At 37.6% G+C, this 21889-nt stretch overlaps 1 protein-coding gene across 3 annotated transcripts in view; it reads right to left on the bottom strand.

Annotated features, from left to right (window-relative positions):
* The window catches only part of atp2b4 (ATPase plasma membrane Ca2+ transporting 4), an 86534-nt gene that overhangs the window by 40964 nt on the left and 23681 nt on the right, over positions 1–21889 (bottom strand). For all 3 annotated transcript variants that reach the window (XM_089124839.1, XM_039694913.2, XM_089124838.1), the window contains exon 2: positions 10777–11076. In XM_089124839.1, coding sequence (XP_088980965.1) covers positions 10777–10972 — 196 coding nt within the window. In that variant the 5' untranslated portion in view covers positions 10973–11076. The remainder of the gene's footprint in view (positions 1–10776; positions 11077–21889) is intronic.

Below are 21889 nucleotides of genomic sequence, written 5' to 3' on the forward strand. Positions count from 1 at the left end.
ATACAACTAAATTTTAAAGAAAAAAAAAATAATAAAAAAAATATACAGTATGTATATATAGCAAAGTGTATTGTCCACTAATCTAGTTTAGTATATTTATATATTAGGGCTATGCAAAAATTAATTGCGATTAATCGCATCCAAAATAAAAGTCTGTGTTTACATAATATATGTGCGTAGTGTGTATAATTATTTTGTATATATAAATACACACACATGCATGTATACATTTAAGAAAATGTGTTATTCATATATAAAATATGTATATTTATATAATATAGATTATGTATTTATATATAGCGTGTTGAGTCCAAATTGAAAAGTTCAAAGCACAAAGGAAATACACATTGATGTCTAGTGTATTTTACAGTATCTATCTATGCAATAGTTTATTGAGCCAGTTTTAAATATTAGTTGTTGTTTTTTTTTCCGTGAAGAACAATTATAGTGCTCTGACTCTACTCTAGTGCTGTGATCTAACCGATACCCTGTAGAAAGTAACATGATTAAGTTACAGCAATAAAGTCCAGCAAGATAGTTATTTTATGCGAAACAGTCCCGATCTAGTCTAAGGATGGAAAATTGTAGCACATTTAGGCCTCAGAAAACAGCATTAAAAAAATTACGAAAATGTTCTTCTTAATGCTTTTAAATCAAAAGTATTATAATAATAATATAAATGGTAATAATGTGATTATGTAAGGACTGACAGATGGAGGTCTCCATTCAAGAGATCATCACATCCAAACATTATTCATGTGTTTATACGCTGAAGGCTAACAAGAACTGACTGCCTTCAAGACAACTGCAGTCACATCAATGGCTAGGGGGCTGTTGCTGGGGGGCTGGTGTCAAGGTAACTGAAGCAGAGGCTTTGAAAGAGGATGCTGAAGGGAGATGGTTGTGATGGTAATGGAGGAGATCATTAACAGGGGCCAGGCTGACAGCCAAGCACAACAGGCTGCATTCCAACTCGGAACACAAATTACTTTACAAGGGAAAAAACTTTCATCTACTACCCACCTAGATTTGTGCTATATGGCATTTTAATATACGAATACAATAAATGTGACAGTAGTGGAGACAATAAATTAGGGGAAAAGAGCGGTTTGAGTCAATGTGTCATCAGCAAATATTTGCAGTCACACGAAATCTTCACAAACGTCAATATGGTGATCAAACACGGAAAAGAGGGGGGAAAGGCAAAGGAATGGCATGAACATCACAAACCATTTTAAGTACTTAAATCCTTCTATTTTTAGATACACAGATTGTACCCAGTGATTACCAATGCAATCGTAACATTTGTCATAATTATTTCAAGCTAAATCAAACTGCTGATATGATGATATATGAAGTTATGTAACATGTTCATGTCCTCATATAATGAGAAGACAGGCGCTGAAAACGACACAAGAGTCATGAATGCTTCAGTGTGTGTGTAGTAGACAAAACTGTGGCCCACATTCACACAGAACATGCAAACTTCAGCCAAATATTCCTGATGCTGCCTGTGTTTTTAATGTTAACCAAACAACAAAAGAACAAAAGGTAAAAATCTCTCACTGCTCGTGACAGAATAACTTTTGTTGGGTTAATCTGTTTTTAATTTACAGTGAAGACCATCCAATATAGGGCTGCACGATTAATTGAAAATAAACTGAAATTGCCATTTGGCTTAGTGCGATTATGAAATTGCAAAAGCTGTGATTTTTTTTATTAAATAAATATCCACACAGCGAAGAGCAGCTCTGACTTTAGTAGTTAATGCTGCTCCATCTCTGACAGCACTGCGAGTTGGAGGCACTTATAACGTGCATTTGAAAAAGTAACATGTGTCATCCCAAACTTGTAATGCAAAGTGCTAATAAGCTTGTTGACCAACATAAGACACTGTAAAAAAAAAAAAAAAAAAAAAAAAAAATCATTCAAATCATTCAAAATCGCAACATTTTTTTCTTTTGTCAAATCAACTTAAATAATTTATTTAGTTGAGATAATTTATTATTTTGAGTTTCTGGTGATTAAATTAATCTCCTTCATTTTATTAACTCACTTTTTCCAGTTCAATCAACTTAAATTTTTAAGGCAACCAGGTTAGTTACTTTAAGTTAAACCAACAATATTATTTAGAGTGCATGTTTTTTTACTTCTTACTCACTTCACAACTTCAGTTGAGTGTTAGAACTGAAGTTGTGTGCAACTTAAATGTTTATACAATTCAGTTTTAACTAATTGAGAGTTGATAATATAGATTAAAATAATCCGTTAATTAAACTTATTTAAAAATGAAGCTTAGGCCAAGTGTATCCGTAATTCTCAGAATTTTCATTTCGGCGCCTCTCCTATAGTCCAACTATCTGGACCAACATAAACATGCTGCCTCTCATCTTGTCGTCAACTGAAGGTAGAAAGTCTGAAATTTGGAACAACGTGACGGCTTATTCATCTGTTAAAATCCAACAGCACTGAACAGGAAAATCATTTCATATTTAATGGTTGTCAGCCCATCTCTCCGCTGCTCCACAGGGAAGGCCATTTTTTCGAAAATAATCTCGAAAATCTAACTAATTATAGGCAAAAATCAAAATTGATGTATTTTAAATTAAAACATGATGTGTGATTGTATTATAATTGCCTATTTATCATTGGTAAAAGGTAAAACATTTATAGCTTGATTGCACCATTTTACTGCTTTTCCCTGCTAAATCTACTTGCTGCTACACCGTGAGACTCAATTCATCTTGCCATTGAACAGCTTAAATTTGTACATCAATTTGTTATTCAAACTATGCAATGCTTTCCCAAGTGACATTACGAAGCAATAACATCATCTAGTTCATAGCTTTTTTTAAGTTGATCATATGACCCCAAGGATTACTATAAATGCTTATTTATTTGAATAGATCATTTCTACTACATAAAACATTATATTATTTTCACAACATTTTCAAGTTACTTGATACTATATCATATGCTTATCTTAAAAGTGTTTTGTTTGGCCTACCTAAAGGCTAACTGGGACTGTTGACCTTAAATTGCAAAGAAAGACCATGTTTATGTCTGTTACTTCCATCCAAGCAGGTGTTCATCAGCTCTTTGTGATGTGTAGGGCTGCCCAACTGGGATAAAAGCAATAACTATTGCTAACAGGACAACACTCTTGCTGGATGGAACACTTGAGGGGAATTTAAGGAGGTGTGCACTTAATAATGGTCTTAGTTTGTCATGCAAGACTAGTCTTCAATTAGCATTTAATTTTTTTTAAACACTAGGGGAGAAAAGAACAAGAACAAATTGTGTGTCGTTTTAATGTGTTTTTCCTCCCCAGCTAGCTCACATCAGTTGAAAATACACCAGACCACATGCACTTAAAGAAAACAACCTCCATATTTATTTTCATCCATGTCTGCTTTGCACTTGTAATTCTTAATTGCATTTCTGTAATTCATTTATGCATAGAAACGTCTCAATACACTGCTGCTTTTTGGCCAAAACAAATGATGAACCATACAATGTGTGTGCATATTAATGCGTCTGTCCTTCTCGGTGTGTACTGGCTACAATATGATTTCCCACAAAAAAGTGATCAAAAGTCTAGTGTGTTTTAATAAAAAGTGGAGTATGTCAGAAAATAAAATGAAGAACTAAAAATATTTATAGAAGATTTACCCATTTAAACTTGTTTTTAATTATTTGGTTTGGGTGAATGTATGATGTATTATAAAAAACTAAAAGTAAATTAGCCAGAAAATATGATATCTAAACTTTCTTTTTGTTATTATGTATTACGTATTATGTATTATGATCTGATTTTCTTGGTTGTGTTTGTTCTTGTTCACCATTTACATGTGAATGTTACACCTCTCAGTGTTAACAAACTTTCAAAACTATCAAGTTTATAAAACCACATTAAGTTGCCTTTGTAAAAAAAAAAAATTCATTGTCCTTCTGAGACAGCAAAAAAATAAAAAATAATAAATAAATAAATAATAATAATATAATAATGTAGGTACGCCTTTTCAAAGATCAATAAACTTTTATTTCTAAAGACTATTTAACACTGAAAATGGTAAACATTTTAAATATCCACAATAAATTAAAAAACTACCAAAAAAAATAAAAGCAATGTCTCTGTTAGCAAAAACTGCACTTAAATAAATGCCAAAAAACAAATAAAATGATGTAAACGAAACCCAACTCTCTAATAAATTATTTGTTAACTGTAAGCATTAACATACAAACCACTGTTAATTTAACATAAAAGCGAGCAGGCTACTGCGTGCAATGCATGGTCTGGCATGACTGACTGCAATAATTAATAATTCCTAAAAAGCTGACAGTTCATCGCAATCTCACTAATCTCTGTTTTTATCCATGAAGCTGGCTGCACAATGAATCTTTCATTATTTCCACACTTTGTTTGTTATAATTCGAGGATTTGCCAGCATACAGAACAAAAAAAAAAAAAATCAATTGAGTGGTGAGGAGGCTATCTTGAACACAATGGCCAATCAGAAGCATTTAAGAAATCAACATATATCTATGATTGGCTACATCGCTCAACGCTGCAAACATGTTATGAATAGAAACTCTGGCCTGTAAATCGTTTCTATTTTGCTTGAGTTGTTCTTGTTGCTTTCTGCAACAGATGAATACAAATCTATTAGTTTTTATGTTTTTTTCATAGATATTTCTATAGTTTGCTGGAGTCCCGCGAATCGTTTTACTCTCCCGCAACCCGCACACACAAAGTGAGTGCATAACCCGCCACGCTCTGCCATCAAATCTTGTGCCAACCCGCACTATTGGGTTGGGAGTGCACATCTCTACTTCAAGGGCCACTCTTGATTACAACTCTCGGTTCCTTAGCATGAACGAGAGTTTAGATTCTCTGCCCAAGCCCGAACTTGACCCAATCCGGCCCGACGCTATCCTCAGGCTCGGACAGAGAATCTAAGCTCTAGTTCACACTAAGGAACCGAGAGTTGTAATCCAGTCTCTTTGGTAGAGAGAGAGACACGAGGAAAACAAACAAGCATGCAAATGGAAATTATCGTGGCTGGAAAAACAATCGAGCTCATTTTAATAGTGCGATAAATAGATTTATTGACTACCGCGAAAGGCCTATCAGTCACGTACACGCACATGGCGCACTGATGATGAATTGCGCAAATTAGGATTCTTAATATATATTATTTTTATGGTTTAAATTTGATAGTTTAAAGATTAAAACATTTTGTCAACAGGAGGTCTCCTATCACTGTCAGTCGTTTTACATCAGTGCAGTACTGAGAAAGTTGGTGGCACCAGTGCAACCAGTGTAAAAGTTAGTCTGGAGCCATGTAAAGTATGATGAACAAAGCTGGCCTGAATAAATTCAACAGTCTCTAGTTCAAAGCCTTAACAATGGATTCTCTCTTTTTAGCAACAGGCTCTAAAGTTACTATGGATGGAAGGATCCTCAAGTCATTGGAAGAGAGGTAGATAAACAAGTGTTGGGGTCCAATGGTGTGCATGAGGGACTTTTGATAAATCTTTGTCCCCTGCTTCCAGTGCCCTTTCAAAACACCACCTCTGAATCTCCTCTTGGCACGCAAGGACCTCAGGGGGTTTCTGAAGAAACTCAACAGGTTAATTTCATATTGAACATTTTACAGCTAAGAATTTGAGTTTCACTCTCTCAACAGATATCATTAATTCTACAGAAATTGAAATATTTCAAATTAACATTATAGTGCTGCTCACTGTGAAGATATAACTGGATAACGTTTACGGTGGCTGTGAGATGTGTTGTAATCACAAATCTAAGATGCCATTTTACAGCTGAGGGAGGAAAGCAGAGAGGAAATTGTATCTGCCGTAGGCATTTATGCTGTCCCTCAATTTCTAAAGTGTAATTATTTAAACCTGCTGAATAGATGGATGGCATTTTAGCTTTTCTGTCAGACTACTCAAATGAGCAGGAAATATCCACATTAATTGACCAAGTAAATCTATGCAGATATAAACCGGTAATCGGACTTAAGCCTCAGGGGTTTAAGGTGTTTTTGGGGTCCTTGAGATGTTTTGACATGCCCTGACATTTGTGCTTTTTTCAGTTGTTTATAAACATTAATGTCAAAGGTATAATTACACTATTTAGCACAAACAGGGCTACCATAATATGGGAGCAACATGTATGTACATGTTTGTATTTTTGAGAGAATATTATTTATGCATGATTATTGAAAAAAAAAAGAAAGAAAGAAAGTTTCTGAAATAAGGCCACAAAACACATACTAAATATCTGTCCACAAGACTTTTGACTAATGGATGTTGTCGCCTAAGTTTAAGTTTTTTTCTTAATTATATAACAATCATCCTGCCAAATCATTTACCCAAAACAATATATTGATTTAAATTTTGTAAAACACAAAGAAAATTCAAAATTTGAAAATTCAAACAAAGTAAAATGAGAGCCATGGGTGTGAAAACAAGTTGAACTGATTTAGAGTGGAATTTGAGGAGTGGTTAAAGCAGCTCTATACAGTTTTATGTTTTACCTTATCTGGATACTGTAGTTTCAGAGTTATTGTAATGGTTATATGACTATTTTCAGATTGAATGGTGTGCAGCTCTTAAAGGAGCCACGCCTTATTTCCACTCGGTACAGCTTACATCCTACTGAACAGGTACCAGTATACGGGGGAGGGGATCAGGCCATGATGGCAGAGACATCGCTGCGTGAGTGTGTGCTATTTACAACAGTACAAGTACTCCACAGCGTACTCTTTATAAGTTTGAGTCTTCTTGGGCGACCACAACATAAATCGACCATAAATAAGACACATATCTGCAGAACTATTACCTCTTGAATGGACTGTAATGGTATTGCCTTTAAGGGTCTGTGTCATGCTGTAATGCAAACAGGAGTGGCCTGGATTTCAGAAAAAATATTACAGCAGACCAGTGATGAATCATTTTCCCTCACAAGACAAGTATGCAACAAGAGCAAACAGCGAGGTCCAGTGCCAAACTTTAACACCTCCACTGTCAATTTCAATGTTTTGCCTTTTAACAAATGTATGAATGCAGTCAGACTTACACCTCAAACAAAACTTGTTAATGCTATGTGATACAATTGTAAAAACACATCAGAAGGTCTCCACAGCACCTTTAAAAGAAATGTTACTTTGCTTTTTCAACCCACTCTTGAATGTAAGGGTGAAAGAGAAAACATAATATTACTCTATAATAACCCCTTCCATAAAATGAGTCATTTCTTGTGTGGGGAAGTCTGTACAGCTGTCCCTTCATTACAAAATGGAACCGAGTGATGACCTAAAATGTAATTAAGAACACAATGAGGAGCAAATGTCAATGCTAGAATGATCCAACAGAGCCCATATGCTGAAGTGGAGATGAGAGCCGTGGCGGTGTTTGCTTTGCATGATCACAGTGTTCATTAGGACAACAGCAAAGCCCAATCTCACTTTGCACCAACGGAGGTGAAATAAGACAGCCGGGCAATTCCACGTAAAAGTCATCCTTACCATGAAAAAAAAAGTGTTTTGTCAGAAATTAAAAGTTAAGAAAATTGCCTTGTTTTTCCACCACATATGAGGTGAGCAACAATGCAAAAATTACATTTTCAACTAATCATTTCTCATGCTTTCAAAAGAGGGATCAAAGAACCCCTTATTAAAACTTTATTTTAACAAATCATTTTGCAGAAAGATGGAGGCATACCTGAAAAATAAATACTCATTTTGTTATAACAGCACTGCCCGTTGAATTTATCAGGGCTATTATTAAGAGGTCATGACGCTTCAGTGGTCTGTCACGTCCGTGACGTTTTAAAGATTAAGTTTATATAATAGAAAAATTATAAATACAAATAACTTGAAACTTTATATACAAAGCTAAACTATGTTTAGGCTTTTCAACTTCAAATGCTTTAGATGCTTCACTAAGGGCCTGTTTCAGTCCGTTATTTCAAATGTGTGCACGCTCATAATGGAAGCGACACGGTTGCAGTGCCGTAATTTTAATAATTAAAATTATTATTTTCATTTATTTTTAGGCCTCTGCGGGCCTACCCGTCCCATGTATATAAAGATAATAAATTCTTTGTTTATGAGGATAAGTCAGATAATTGGCAGATGTATTTGTATATTTAAAAAATAAAATACATAAAAAAGTACACATTGTCCCTTTAATGAATTTGAAGGTCAGCTGTGAAACATAAGACTGAAGAACTAAAATGTTTAAATTAGGAAAAGCAGTTTAATTACCCAGAAGTAGAAACATCAAATTACCAAAACAGCATCTATAAAAGCCTGTCCCCCAAGACACTGCTTAATGCAGACTGGATGTGAAACCATAAAGCAGCGAACAATCAGAGAGCTCAGTAGAAGGGAACAAAAAGGAACCCATCTGAAAAGCTCTGCATAACACTGACACGTATCTGAGGGGGACACAAATCAGCCATTACTCTAAAGGAGCCATGCAAAGCACGTCCGAGGTTGGCTTCAAATGCCTCACCAGCTGTGACGCAATAAAAGATTTTGTGGTCAGGTGACAAGATGATTTAACTTTTCTAAAGCACAACACACAAACACAACACCATGCCTTCAAGGAAGTATGGTGCTGTGGGGATCCTTTTCATCAAGCTCGTTTCATTCATTGCTGCAAAGGATTCAACAAATATTAAAACATGGGGATAAAACAAAACCTGAAATATGCAACAGATTTCAATGTAGTGTTTTTGGAAAATATTTTCTGATATAAAACAACTAATAAAAAAAAGAGTTTTGGAATAATAACACTTGTAATATAATTCAGTTGAAAAAAAGAATTGAGTACGAATTGAGTACGAGTGCAACATGCACCAGTAGGGTTGAGCGATTTTCCTGATTTTTTCAAGAAATTGCAGTTTTGAATAAAAATGTTTATTCTGTTCACACAGAATGCAATATTGCATTGAAACAACAAGACGCAGGCATTGGAATGGAAAAAAAAGTTATTAGACGCGTGCCGCATTTTTAGAAAGTTGTTTCATGGGTGAGGCGCTGCAAAAGATGCAAAACACGAGTGCAATAGCCAAAACACCTCCGCCAACCATGTAAAGAAAATAAAACCCTAAAAGGATGAAAGGTGATATTTGAAAACATAGCCTATCGCTGTGTGTAAACTTTGTCATTTTTTTTAGTTGTTACTTGGTATAAATTATATGTTTAAAGGGCACCTATTATGCCCCTTTTTACAAGATGTAATATTGGTCTCTGGTGTCCCCAGAATGTATTTGTGAAGTTTCAGCTCAAAATACCCCATAGTTCATTTATTATAACCATTTGAAAATGTCATTTTGGGGCCTGCTTAAAAATGATCTGTTTCGGAGGTATACGGCTTTAAATGCAAATGAGCTGCATATCCCCGCCCTGCCTTTGGATGAGGGCGTAACTTGATACCAATGGCAGTCGGTACTAAGAGAGTGTGAGAAACCGCTGTTTTGAATGTCATTCAGCGTACGTTTGAATCGGAATATATAAATAGTACGAAGAGACTCCGGCAGAATAAACACAAATGAGAATGGACCAGTACGTCTCGGTATGGTTATTTGATACATTTATGTACTTTAGAGTTGTAATCGCGTCCGGATGTGCAACACACACACACACACACACACACACACACAGAGACACTGAAGCTGGCGCAATATTTTTTAACTACATACACATTCTGTGATAAAGTTTGCTACGTACGTACAAGCGAAATTACATTGATGCGAGGGACCTGTTGCGTCATGTTTACTTGTCATACAGGTGCTTCTGTGGCAAATGTGAGAAGATGGCTAACTTACAGAACAACAACATATATGCAGTTTTTAATACAATATCTTTAAAAATATATATATTTATAAACGTGTGGTTACACACTATACAAACAGTGTATATTTAAATTGTATAAATTAAATTGTATAGCCTACACAGACATCCTACGACAACTTTAGACGCATTTGTTGTTGAATTGGCTGACATTGACTGAAAAGACTATTTGCTCAAAAATCATAAAATACACTTACTGTTACTGGAGGTGACGGTGGATCGCAAACAGTAGATGACGATCCACAGTTGAGGATTAACTTTTAAGCCACAACAACAGGATTAACCCACGAGAACGTTTACGTTTCCAAGAGACATTACCGGCTGTCGTTGAAACAATGGAGGATGTTTGTACAGATCACCGAGGGCGGGGTCTATGCCACAACCACACTGTCAATCAAACCACTTTCTCACTTTCTACGTCACAAAGAGCTGAATCTCAGAAAAAAACACTCTGTGGATTTTTATCATTCTAGGGTGGTTTTGCTCACACACTGCCAACACACATTTATGTTCAAACACCATGTAAAAGTGAATTTTCCATAATAGGTGCCCTTTAAAGTAAGTGTGTACAATATTTGAATTCTTAACTCCTGCATCATTTCTGGAAAGATACTTAACCAAGTAATTACACCAAGTTAATCACTTCAGGTGTAGTGCACTTGGAATATAACTTTTTTTAACTAGATGTGTTACTTAAACTATATTGCAGTTATATTTTTAAGTTAAAATAGTTATTTATTTTATTTTTTTAAATCATGAATTGATCAATAGTTGCTCTAAAACACTCTTATATAAAACAAAATTGTTTTTTTGTTTTTGCCATATCGCCCAGCCCTACTCAGCAGTGCTTTCACAACTGTGTCAAGTGGGTGTGCATGTGTAGGTGTATATCTTCACTGCTTCTTACCCTCGATAGGTGAGGTCTTGAGCCTGCGGCAGATCCCTTGCACGTCTCCGTAGCATTCTGCAATCTTGTTGACCGCATCGCCAGAGCGGAGCTCCATCAGGTCACGGAGATTCATTGTCGTGCAGCCAAAGTCCCCATCGTGGTCAACCTCGGTGACCGAGTTACCCGGTGGGTGGTCTGCAGTGTTGTTAGCCATTTTGAGCGTCAGTCACGGCTCACGATGTGAGACTTACTGTAAACGTAAGACGTGATGAAGGATTGCTTCAGGTAGGTGATACAATGTTTCCAAGTTCAAGGGGTCTGGAACAGAATGAGACAGACAGGTTTTAAATTATTTCATATATTAATTGAAAAGGTTTGAACATTTTGTGACAAAACAGTCAATGACTTGGAACACTTGTGCTTGTGAATGAAGCATCACGTTGTGATAAAATGGTGGGGAAAAGACTAAATGTTATGAAATAGTTTATGTATTTTTTGTTTTTCCACAGCAGTTCCTCATGCAAACTTCCTCATGCACTTGAACACTCACAATATACAGATGCAACCAATGTACTAAATTTACACATCTAATGGGAATCTCCATCTCAGATCCAGTTTCTACCCTTCACAGTCATACATAAATAATTAACTCTTGGAGCAATCTAAAGTTTGGGAGCAAATATAAGTGTTAACTCTTTTGTCACCAGTCTCCAAGCCCACAAAGGGGGGTGGGAGTAAAACAGAGGTAGAAAGAGAAGGCACTGGGTTCAAAATAAGCAAAAGAAAATTCTGGCAATATCAGAGATCAGGGGATCTGTGTTACTGTGAGATACAGGAGCTTCCAACTCTGTCGGGTTTTCTTATGTCCACAGAATATGAAAAATAGAGGTCACTCTTTGATGTGTGCTAGCAGTGATCCGAGATGAAATTTTGCACTGGGATTCATCTACCAGTGCCACGGCCAATTTCCCACTATCACACTTGTACAGTCAGTGATGGTAGCCATAAAAAGTAAAGCGCTGGATGTTGGAAAGCCCTGAGGTGGATTTTAACCCAGATTGGATTACTGTCCACTCCTTAAGCATCAGTCATGCTTTAGCCTCACTGTACACTGCATTGACCTCTTAACCTCAGAAGAGATATGAGACCAGGGTGGTTTTATTCTGAGCAAATTGACGTGATTTAAACAGGAATTAACTGCCAAGGTCAACGACACTTTCCTCTCTTCAGCATTATTTTATCCCTGCCACTAAATGTCTCATCATAATTTAAAGTTTTTTAAAAACACATCTCCATTGCTCTGTTTTATGAACAAGTGTGTGTGTTTGAACAAACTGTATTAGTCAGGAGAGAGTACAGCTTATTGAGTTAGGTTCTAACATTAGTACTAATGTAACGGATGTCTGTAAATGTCTAAATGTGTAAATGCCACAAGAACAAGCTCTACAATGTTTCCAAACAAATGTCATCCATTGCCCAAGGCATTGAGAGAGGTCATTACCAAGCCTTCAGATCAGTAGAGCACATAAAATGTTTGAGTGCTTCTGTGGAGGAAAAAACTAAATCTATTAAGCAATGTCACATGCCATGCTTAAGAGGACCCACCCAAGTTCATCTCTGATAGTAGGAATAGGAAAAAAGCCTGTGCAAAACTCAGTTCAAGCTACTGCTACTGTCAACACAAGCTACTGTCAAGAAATTCATCTCTGCAGCATTAACACCTTGGGTGAATAACACACCAAAGTTCTAGTTTTAGGAGTTTGTTCAAGTTCCTAAACATAATTATTAGTGAAAGTAATAGTAAAAGCTTCTCACTAGTGGTGGGAATCTTTTTTTGGTACTTTGAGATTCGATTCAAATAAATTCTTGGTCACAACTGATATTGATATTAATGCATAGATTGTATTGTTTTGCATTACTTTTCTTATTTGACTGTGGTAAACAGTTTAATGGGTCTTGAAGGAAAAAAGTCCCACTGAATTAAATGTGAACCTTGAAATGTATCTAGTTTTTCTTGCCATTTTAGTAAACCCATTATTATTATTATTAAGCTGACTGCAATCATTACACACATGTGTAATCATTACTGTAATAAAGACAGGCCATTTTATTTTATTTTTATATTAAAAATATGAAAAAAGCAACAAACTACAAACAATTTGGTAGAAAATTTGGTACAGGTACAGTAGCATTAATTAATAAGAAAACTACAGAAATGGTATAAACAAAATGTAAAAATAAAACACTGTAGTCCTCAGTGTATGAATTAAATATAAATTGATTCACAATAATGATACAAAGGTGATTCAGTCAAAAGCAGCGAGTGATTTTTTTATTAACAATAATAAACCAGATGACAACAGTTATGAGGCTGCTGTCCCTTTAAGAATAATTGCATGGATCTAATATACTGTTACTCACACACAGGACGTAACAGACTGGGTTTACACGAATGCTCCGTATGATGTGCATTTTCACATTATTGTGTGTGTATTTGACCATGCAAGCACAAAAAGCTTAGTCAGAATGTGAGTCTGATACTGCTCCATTGGGCTGTGATTATGGGGCGTGTTTCAACCGAACTAGGAAAGAAAATGTCTCTGGACTCAATTGGATCAACAAATGCCTGATCGCGGTTCTCTGGTCATCTTTTAAAATGAATGAGCTGTCTACATCTTCCATAACAGATGCGATGGCTGAATCTACACATCTCAATACTCCATTCTTTGTTGTAAACGAATTCAACCCAAGCGCTCTTTGGTGACGTGGATGATCATCTGTCAATCATCGTATAAAGCCCGCCCTGACAATTTGTTTGGTCAAAAAAGCTTTGGTTCGGGGATACTTGCTTCCCAACGGATGAAAGTCCAGACCGAACTTCTCATCCTCAAATGTTGTGGGCGGGGCTACGTTTGGCTGGCATGCAGGCTACAAAAAGCTTTAAATGAGAACTGAATTCGGGATTGCATGCATCTGGGAGGCGGCATCTGTGCGTGCCCTTAGGCTGTGTCCTTCTCATGCAACCTTTTTATACCGAAGAATCACCCATGAAAGACCAGAATGAAAAATAGGGCTGTATTCAACAACATCATACAAGTGGATGGTCCAACATTCCATGAAAAAATACTACAAGATAATAATTTGCCAAGGTCATACTTCTTAACCAAGTTAACAACAGCCCGTTTGTGTGGAGACCTGTCACAAAAGAATGGTGCAATTTATCACACAGTCCCTGAGGTGCATTTAACACATTTTAAATGCTTTGAGCTTTCTTACAATGCATTTAGAGGATGAGTTCAGCCCAAAAATCCATTTGCATGCATTAAAATGAAAGAGCTGCAGGCTGGTGTTAGAAGTGCAATAGGCCTGGCATATAAAAACAGCATTTTTCGCTCTGGGTGTAGATTTGGTGAATGTGCAACCAAATAGGTCCAAAGGTTATTAGCGGACACAGCAGGGTTGATAGTTTAATATATGTGGAAGAAAAGGACTACAGTGGGCCATTGCATGTGAGCACAACTTAAATATTTATGTATATTTCAAGGCTGGGTAAAATATTTATGATCTGCAGTTGAATAATCACAATATTGGTTTGAATCTTAAGCCATTTTTTTGTGATTTAAAACATACAGTGTGACCTCTGTAAGTTGATTCACAGAAGGAATGACTTATGGAGCAGGGACTTTTAATTAGGAGTTAAAAAATGAATTAATAATTTGAATTGATTTTGCTGTTTCTTAAAACTGCTAAAAATAGTAGGGCTACAACTAATGATTATTTTGATAACCGATTAATAAGGCGATTATTTTTTTTCGATTAATCAGATAAAACATTTTGGTTTTTTATAACTATATAATGATATAATGGCGTTCTGTTGCGCGAGCGTCCACTCGCACATATGCGAACGCAATAAAATTTTAACTCGCACATTCTCAAAAAAAAGGTCGCATAATGCGACCAATTTGGGCGCAGTCTGGAACCCTGTTAGTATACATGGCAGTTTTTCCCTGAGATATCGAAAATGGTGTCGTATATAAATATTTTTCAAGGTAACGTATCAAAAGCTAGAAATTTCACTATCGTGACAACACTAATCCCTACAATCCCTTCTTATTTTCATCAATACGCATGCATTGGCACAAACTGTACAATGAAAAATGCTAAAAAAGCAACATAGAAAGCCTGACTTCAAAAACAGACACCAGTGACAACATGTCAATGGAGGAGTTGGGTGACTTCACTTCCTACAAATGAGTCTTTATGCATCCCTTCTTGATGACCGCAGTCTTCATGACCTCATATGAAGCTGCAAACTGATTGCAAGGCAGAATGTTGTTCAGGCAAAATGACACAATGGCCTGGAGGTCCTCATTCTGTGATACATATTTCCTACAAAAAGTTATAGCCTAAAGAAAGTTCATCAGTAAATTGTAGTGCTAAGTTAAAATGGATTCCAAAGCTCATTTGGGTAGTGATGTTCAACATAAAAGTATTTATACCCAGTAGCAGTCACCAGACACATGGTTAAGTAAAGAGAGCTCGGCGTCTGCTTAATCTCAGCGGTGGTGGAATAGCGGGGCTGTGTAAATGGAGAAGAGGGTGCACAAAGTAGTTCACACTCCACATCCCAGCGTGAGCGTGGAGAGGATGTTGAGAGACAGAAGATTAAAGCATTTCAGCTCGGGCTGTATCACTATGGCTGAACATCTGGAACAAGCTGGAAAATATGGAGGATGGGGAGTGGTTGTGTTGGTGATGGAGAGGGGCAAAAAAGTGCGCGGAAGATGCCAAAGTAAGGGAGGGAGGAAGGAAATAAGAGTGAGGCATAGCTGTGAGATTAAAGTGTATGTGCAGTCACTGGTAGGCAGCAGATGTAAATCATGGCCACATCTGTTTCCTCCGTTGTCCTGCAGCAGTGGTGCCAGCGAAGGCCTTTAGGCCCCATATCCGCCTTCACTCCACTGGGGATCTGCAACACCACAAAACCTGCTCTGCCCCACCACCCCTTCTTTTCTTCAGTCTTTCATTCTTTCCTCTCTCTCTCCACCCTCATACTCTGTCTCTATTGGCTTTTTATAAAGAGTGACTCATCAGTATACATTGCATCTCAAAAGTTTCTGAGTAAAACATGCACGTTAATGCACATTTAAAAAGACAAGAAAACTGCAGATGAAGCCGCTTCATGCTGTCAATAATTCTCTTGTTCACTGTTGAAATGTCTGCAGAATGCATGCTGTCAGCCATTACCAAAAACCCAATAATGGTGCTTTACCGTTTTAGACTGAGTGTGGTAATTTGATCTGTCTTTAATCAGAAAGACAATCAAATTAGCCAGCTACCAAATTCACCAATCAAAATCATGCGGTAGGAAATCTCAACTTTATATACTGCATGGCTTACCGAAAGAAAAGTAGGGCAGTCCAAGCCATCAAAGCCAGAGGGGTGAATCAAACAGTCTGATGCACTCCCAATAATTAACTCTCTGAGGTCGACAAACACGCCGGCGCTTTTTGCAGGATCTTTTTCACAGTCATAGTGACTTAAGACATATGAAAAAATAAACTCTTAAATGTCTACTTTATATGTCCACTTACAATCGAAACTAAACATTGCGCTTTGGTAAAATAAAGAACATGCTTTCTGACTCTCCATCTCCATGAACTTTTTTCTGGAGCACGTCTCTAAACTTAAACAAAACAAAGCGAATACTATACTAGTACTAATACTGCTGCAGTCCGTATGTTCCAAGTAAATGAGTACATCATAAATCCATTTTCCAGACCGTGTTTTTGACTTATCCTAAATCTCTATAGTACGCCTATAAGTGTTATATTCTGACTATTCTATCCCGGGTTGGCTCGGCTGCGGAGTTGCCCAGTGCCTGCATGACACGCCATTGACATTAACGGAGATAAGTAGCTCCGTCTACAAAGTTGTTCCACAAGACAATTGCAGTTTATTTATTAACGAACGTACATGTCATATGCACAGCACACTGATGGTGAAACACGCCGATAAGGAATTAAGTCATAATAAGTGTAAGTTAAATGTACAGTGTATGACATGTAATGAAGACACGAGGCAAACAATGACAATATCATTATTTGTGTACCCTGACACAGTATTTTCACACTGCATCCATTCCAGCATTGGAACAACTCTAACTTTGAACCAATTCTGTATAGGCCCAGATAGCTATTTGAAAGTAATTTGTCTTTTGTCCTCACATTCTTTACCTGACATACCTGTGACATAACTGACTGAAAGGCTCATTATGCAGCTCTTTGTCTTCTCAGGTGTGAATTACAGTATTATTCATGATCATTCACATCCCCATGCATTTTGCCTTTCTAAACAAAAAGAGTCTTACAACATTTAAATCAATGTATTGCTTTATGTGAATGTGTTAGCAGGGGGATTTTCACATCACTTTGAAGCAAAATCTCTAGGCGAAAACATTCATTAGTTAAAAGTCTTGTGGACACATATTTAGTGTGTGTTTTGTGGCCTTGTTGCTTTTTCAATAACCATGCATAAACATTCTCTCAAAATTACAAACATGTGCATGTTGCTCACATATTATGGTAGCCATGTTTGTGCTGAATAGTGTAAAGACATGTTTGCCATGTTTAAGCAACTGAAAAAAGCTCAAATGTCAAGGCATGTCAAAACATCTTAGGGACCCCAAAAACACCTTAGAGGCAGAGCACAGGATGGAGAGAGCTATAAATGATCCCTGAAAGGATGAGGTTTAATTCAGTTGATGTCGAGGGGAAGCCATTTAAAGGAATGATAAAAGGAGAACGGTTTGTTTTTGAGCATCGGCTTCGTTTGTAATAAGCAAAAACATCCATTTGGTTCATGGAAATGGCTTGGAGGGCTCACAGACAACCAGCAGCTCCCTGGGGAGAGTGAGACACATGGTGTGCAAATAAACAAACCACGGCAGGAACTTGTGAGCTCTTATTTTGTAACGTTGGAAAAGCAACAGATGCCCAGCACTGAGTACATATTTAGTCATGTTTAACAAAAGGGGGTGCTGACCAGTCAATAGCACAGCAATAAACAGGTCATCCGTCTTTGCTTCACTCAGCTCCTAAATTTCAGCTTTTCATTCATCAGCTGCCCCCTAGATCTCTCGTGGGGAGAGCGAGAACCAGATAAACTGTGGCTGAAACGGATGACAAGGAGGGTTGATCGGGAAAAGGATGATCGTGGATGTGCATCAAAGTACACAACGGATGGCTTTTATTTTTTTTAGAAGCCATGGCTGGAAAACAACTGCAAGAGAAGGACGGAGACATTTTGACAGAGAGGGGAAGACAGCAGGATGTGAGATGGAAAAGGCAGCATGCCGAACAGACAGATGAGCTGTATAAAAAGGGAAAGAAAAAAGTACAGACAAGGATTGTGCTTGGTTGTGTGTGTATGCGTTTGTGTACCAGGGGGTGTGTAATTGGATGTGGCCGGGAGTGAAACACTGTGACTGTGTGTCGAGGCGTCAGCCTGTGCCCACCCTCCCTCTAACTGCAGCCACACCTGCCTTGAATACTAAAGCAGCAGAATGCGGAGTCCTGGACCCAGCTACTCTCTCTGCACCAATCCAGTCGACTCACGCTCACTTGATGCACACACAAAACCTTTAACCAAAAGGAGATAACACAGCGCCAAGTTGTGACATGGCAATGTAGTCTTTACGGAGTAGTGTATCCCATAATTCAAGGGTGTGGTATACTAAAAACTTGTTTTTATCTAAAAGTTGCACATTCAACAAACAGGCCTCACATAAAAAAGCTTCAGGTAAACTTAAACACCTAACCTTATATTTAGAATTTAGGCTTGTAACTCATCTCACGCAGTGTTAGATGTAATGGTTTACAAAGTATTTGATTTCTGTAAACACGATGCGCTTATAGTGGTGCAGGAATGACATCACTTTGTAGGCTAAAATGGGGAAGCAAGTTAGCATTTTTGCACTTCCAGTTCCATCGCCCCAAAGTATTTTTTGTTTGTTTGTTTTTTAAATGGGGTTTTGGTTAAATGGTGAATTGTCTGTGGTTAAATCAAGACACTTTCACGTTTTATTATACGACATAAAATACATCAATATTACCCCACTCGGGATTTTTTGAAGCTGTTATGTCTTCAAAAAGGCATTTGCTAATCAGTGGCTAAATGGGACAGGCTTTCTAGGAGATTAAACGTCATTACAACGAACAGGTAGGTTCAGTCCGCTTCTGCAGCCTCATTTTGTTTATAATTGTGCTCTTATAAAACTATTCTAACTCAAACGTTCAGAGAATTTATTTATTTTTTTTAATAAAAACTGAAAGAGAGGTTGGAAGCTTAGTGGTGGTGACATTGAATTCATCAGTTTCTCCCGAAATACATGAAAGTGGCCGGTGAACTGGGAGAAAAATAGAGTTGACTTCATAGTTATTTACACTGTGTCTCTGATATGAATAAAAACTGTCGTCAAATATATTTGAATGGGTTGTTATTGCTGCTTCCATAGACACCATTGTGTATTTTACAAACTATAAAATGTATTGTTTTGCTATAGATTATATGTATTTAAATGTCTGAAACCTAAAATAAACATGATGTGGTTAAAAACGCTGAACAGTTGTGATATAGCCTATGACAAACGCTGAGCAAATCCGTCTTTGACTCAGCGCCAGGCCAGCCATAGCGTGAAAGCAAGCAGTTTGAATCTGGCAGTTGTCACGTCACTGTACATTCGCTCTTAGTGCTCAGCTGCTGCAGAGCGTGCCAAAATCGAAATTGCTGATGAGATATAGAGGACGATATCTAGTGGCAAATAAGAATATTACAAAAAATCATACACCGGCAGCGGTGTCAGCCATGCAAGGTGTCATCCAGCTCGTCGGGAGCAGCTGGGGTTAGATGTCTTGCTCATGGTCAGCTCGACACTTGGTCAGGTGGAACCGGGGATTGAACCATCAACCTTCCAGTTTGTAGACAACCAACATAAACCACTGAGCCACTGCTTCCCCTAAGAGATGCAGCTGCCCACCAACCACCCAGAATACCATTGCAACAAGCTACCAATGAAAGAAGAAAGAAAGAAAACCCTCAGAAGCCCTAGCAAGTTTTGCATTTGTCAGTATATCTATTTATTTATTTTTTTTTTATTGTCCTTTCACTTGAAATGGAAAACATCATGTTTATATGGAGTCTGGATTAGATGGGAGGTAAAGCCACACCCATCTCTTTCTGAGAGTCTGTGTGTGCTGGGATGGTGGGCTTGGCATGAACACTGACTCACTGACACAAACAGATTTGCTGCCTGAAAAAGGCCACACCCTGTCTGCAGTCATGTGACCCAAGGGAAGTAGGAAATCCCTTACACAATCTAAGAATCTCTCATAGCTCGCCTAAAAGACGGAAGCAAGGAAAAACGGGGGAGACAGAGAGAGAGAGAGAGAGAAAGTGTAGGGAGGGGGATAGGAGAAGCAAGGGTGTTTTGGTTGAAGGGGAAAAAAAGCAAGCAGAGTTACATCAAACGCTTCAGAAAAAAGGAAGACAGTGAGCAGTTTTGCTTTCTTGTTATTTCATGAGCAACATGCTGAATTCATTGAGGCGTCAAGCACAGATATAGAGTGGTGTACCAAATCTGTGTGTACACAACCAGGTCAGTAGAAAGCAATTAAACCCACCATTAGCAGAGCGTAGGTAGCAGAGAGATATCATGCCACATGAGCACAAGCAAGAATAAAGACACAAATCAAACATGGAAGAGAAAAATTACATAAATAAATTTAGTCAGCCAAAAGGCCTGGGGGTAGAGGGGTGAGATGGATTGCACACGTGTAAACAAGGCAAAGGCAACAACTGCATGGATAACCACACAACGCGTGCAGTGGAATTGAGACTTATAACATTTGTTATCATCATTGTGTCATTTTTATGATATAAATTGAGGGAGCAAAAGCAGTATCGGCTCCAATTATCGGTTCAAGAAAATCGTCAACCCGTTTCAGTCATCGGCGAAGGCTGATGGGAAAAAAAAAAAAATTGGTATCGCCACTAAAAAAAAAAATCCACATCTGTCGATCCCTACCCTGGTCATTTACCAGTGTGCATTTCCCACCCTCATGCCCCCTGACAAACAGAGAATAGATGCGCAGTGAGAACCATGCACGGCAGCTGTCCTAAACCGCCACCTCTGCCCCGATCATGTGTCTATTTGATAAATACTCTTGCTGAGAGAAGCAAATCAACAAAGTGCACCTCAGTCCATCACACAAACTATTCTCGAGAAACATAAGCAAATGCTGGTCAAGACCTGGTCTCACCAGAATATTTGAAACTACAAAATACACACATAAATAAACAGATGGCCAGTCCATACAAAAATTGAGTAGTGCCTGAGGTCTATCCCAACATCAGTTTGAGAGAGTGAGGGCCGGGGGCAACAGGACGGAAAAGCTGAGGCAGACATAACACCTGTTCTGGAATCTTAGGAAGTGGGGTGTATCCGGAGGCTGGAGGCTAGCTATTAACCCTCTGGTGTCTAATATTTTTGTGCTTATTTTTGACATTTGTGCTTTTTTTTTCAGTTGCTTGTAAACATATTAATGGCACAGGTGAAATTACACTCTATTTAGCACAAACAGGGCTACCATAATATGCAAGCAACATGTATGTACATGTTTGTATTTTGAGAGAATATTGTTTATGCGTGGTTATTGAAAAAAATAAAAATGAAAGTTTCTGAAGTAAGGCCACAAAACACATACTAAATATGTGTGCACAAGACTTGACTAATGGATGTTGTCTCCTGTTTTTGCTTCAAAATGATCTGAAAATCATCCAGCCTAATCATTCACATAGAACGATAGTATGTTTTAAAATGTGAAAAAAAAAACGTTTTTTTTTTTTTTTTTTTTGGGAAAGGCAATATGCGAGGCCCAACCCCCTCATGAACAATTAGGTGGTTCTCACCTTAGACAAAGACCTGCATAATGGAACAATTCAGATGCATCAGACAAGAAAGAATGCAAGGACTACTGACAGTGAGGACAATAAGTATTTGAACACCCTACTAATTTCCAGAAATCACAATGTACTGTATGATTTTAACTATTTATTTGTATGATACAGTAGC

The sequence above is a fragment of the Pimephales promelas genome, chromosome 21 (assembly GCF_988280905.1).
Source record: "Pimephales promelas chromosome 21, fPimPro1.hap1.1, whole genome shotgun sequence".
Classification (NCBI taxonomy): Eukaryota; Metazoa; Chordata; class Actinopteri; order Cypriniformes; family Leuciscidae; genus Pimephales; species Pimephales promelas.